We start from the raw sequence: 2149 nt of genomic DNA on the forward strand, positions 1-2149 counted from the left end.
TCGCAACAAAGTGATTTCCTCTTGCAAGACGTACAGTGACGGCAATAAAAACGCAAAACGCTAACTTATACATCATCACTGATCCTGCAAAACCTTTTGTGTGAAAGACCTAGTCTCGGTTATCTGTTGTTGTCTTGGCAGTATTTGGAGTTTATGGTGAAATTCTGACTTTCTCAAGTTGAAAGAAAGCAAAAAGAGGGAGTCTGGTGTTGTTCGTCAAGTTTGAAGGTTTCTATGCCTAGCTCACCAAGGTGCCTTGAGACTCACAATACAGCCAAGAATGGCGCGATAATAAAATAACCATACCAGAATAGCAAAATGGTTTAAATGATTTATTATTGATGAAAATGTAGTGTCCTTGAGTTATATTTTTGTAAGATACGCATACCTTTAAAAAAGGTCGGTCCCAGTCAAAAAAAGTTCAACGAAAACATATTACGATCCCTGTAGAGCTACGTAAGGGTACCACGATGATCCCGGTTCCTACTTTCTAGTCAGTTACAATCAATCAATCCACCCACCCACCCATCAATCAATCGATCGATCGTTTTATTTCATTTTAAACCACCACCCACCCCTCCCTCTGAAACCACTTCCCACCCACCCCCCCCCCCCCCCCACAACATTCGCCTTCCCCACCAATGGGACCACTCCGCCGCCCCTGCCTTTCCCTTACACTGTTAGATGACCGATCCACGTGCGCATAGACTAGATGTACTATGTGATATAGGTGTTATATAACAATACTACTGATTTTTTTTTGCCACAATATTTTTTTGTATTTTTTTTTCAAAGAATAAAAAATAAATAGAAAACAAATATTAAGTAAAGGAATTAGGATTTTAATTTGTTTTATTTCATATTTTTTATAGTCGATTTCCAGTATTGTGATTGGTTTTACTATTATAACACTGGGACACCATTCTACTGTAACCCCAAGCAAAACGCTGAACAGAAAGTACGTTTATCATTTTTCCATAACCTTTATTGTCAGCACCATTATTTTTTTTTAGCGAAGTAGATCCTCTCTTTTTCGAGATCATACTTCCTTAGTCTCTCAAAGAATCTCGCACGTGCATTAGTTTTACTGAGATTCAAATCTTAGTGATGTGATACCTACGCTTGAGGCTCTGGAATAGCTCTGGGTAGCTTCTTCCATACTGAATGTCGTTCGGAATATATAAACCTCATCCAAATTGGAGTCCCCAAGGTTGGGAGCTCACCTGGTGTACATTAGACGCGGTATTTGACCTCGACTTAGCTAATTGTGTAAACTCTGCTTCGAAGTCGTCATCATTTTTCGACGCGATGCTATTTTGATTGTAATCAGGGTATGCCTGTGGGTCTGTGTGACTTCTAGCGCGCGTCACGTCTTCTGTAAAGCGCTTAGGAACAGCCGAAAGGGAAACCTCGTCAGAAGAAATTTGGAATGCGCTTTGATCAAACACTATGGTTCCCGCGGTGTCATGGTTTTGAAACCTCATGCGATTTTCGCTTTCAAGTGGCATTTTTCCGTTGCACGGCGTTATTCCATGGCGTGCGTCGGCTTTTAGGTTTGCTTGACGAACCAGCGAGGCTTGGTAGAGTTCATAATTCACAGAAAAGGCTAGCGAAACTAGTTTGAATAATTCCATAGCTTTGGCTTTCGTCTCACACATGAAAACATACGCCTTGAACGGGCTGTCTGGATCGTCTCGAGCGACAAACACGAATGCCTTCTCATACTTCGAGTCAACGTTACAAAATGTCACTTTAGAGATAGGAAAACTCGCTACCAGCTTTCCTTCATAGGTTTTGACTGACAATGTCTGGTAGGAAACTGTCATAATCATACGCTTGGCTTTTTTCCCTTGCTTGCTTCGCTGAAAGACATTTTCCACGGCTGTTTTAGTTTTTCCGCTGCCCGTTCCGCTAAACCCAGATACCTCAATCGACCCAACATATTGAGTGGGAAATTCTGCTCCGGCTAAAACACGGTCCTTATCATCAATACCGTCTTGATTGAGTTGCTGTAGACCCTTGTGGACTCTTTTGCTGCTTAAAAACATCGTTATAAAGATGTCCACGTACTTCCCTCAATTCCCCTACGGGACAGCTTTTCACCGAGTAAATATTAGTGTTCTGGTATTTGGGAGCGCCCGCAAAGTAC

The 2149-nt window shown here is 41.7% G+C and overlaps 1 protein-coding gene across 1 annotated transcript; it reads right to left on the reverse strand.

The window, feature by feature from the left end:
- Positions 1-821: 821 nt before the first annotated feature.
- LOC5508861 (low density lipoprotein receptor adapter protein 1) lies at positions 822-2149 on the reverse strand. The gene has a single exon (XM_001629359.3). The coding sequence runs from the start codon at positions 2046-2048 to the stop codon at positions 1188-1190; it is 861 nt and encodes a 286-aa protein (XP_001629409.2). The 5' UTR covers positions 2049-2149; the 3' UTR covers positions 822-1187.

The sequence above is a fragment of the Nematostella vectensis genome, chromosome 4 (assembly GCF_932526225.1).
Source record: "Nematostella vectensis chromosome 4, jaNemVect1.1, whole genome shotgun sequence".
In the NCBI taxonomy this organism is placed as follows: Eukaryota; Metazoa; Cnidaria; class Anthozoa; order Actiniaria; family Edwardsiidae; genus Nematostella; species Nematostella vectensis.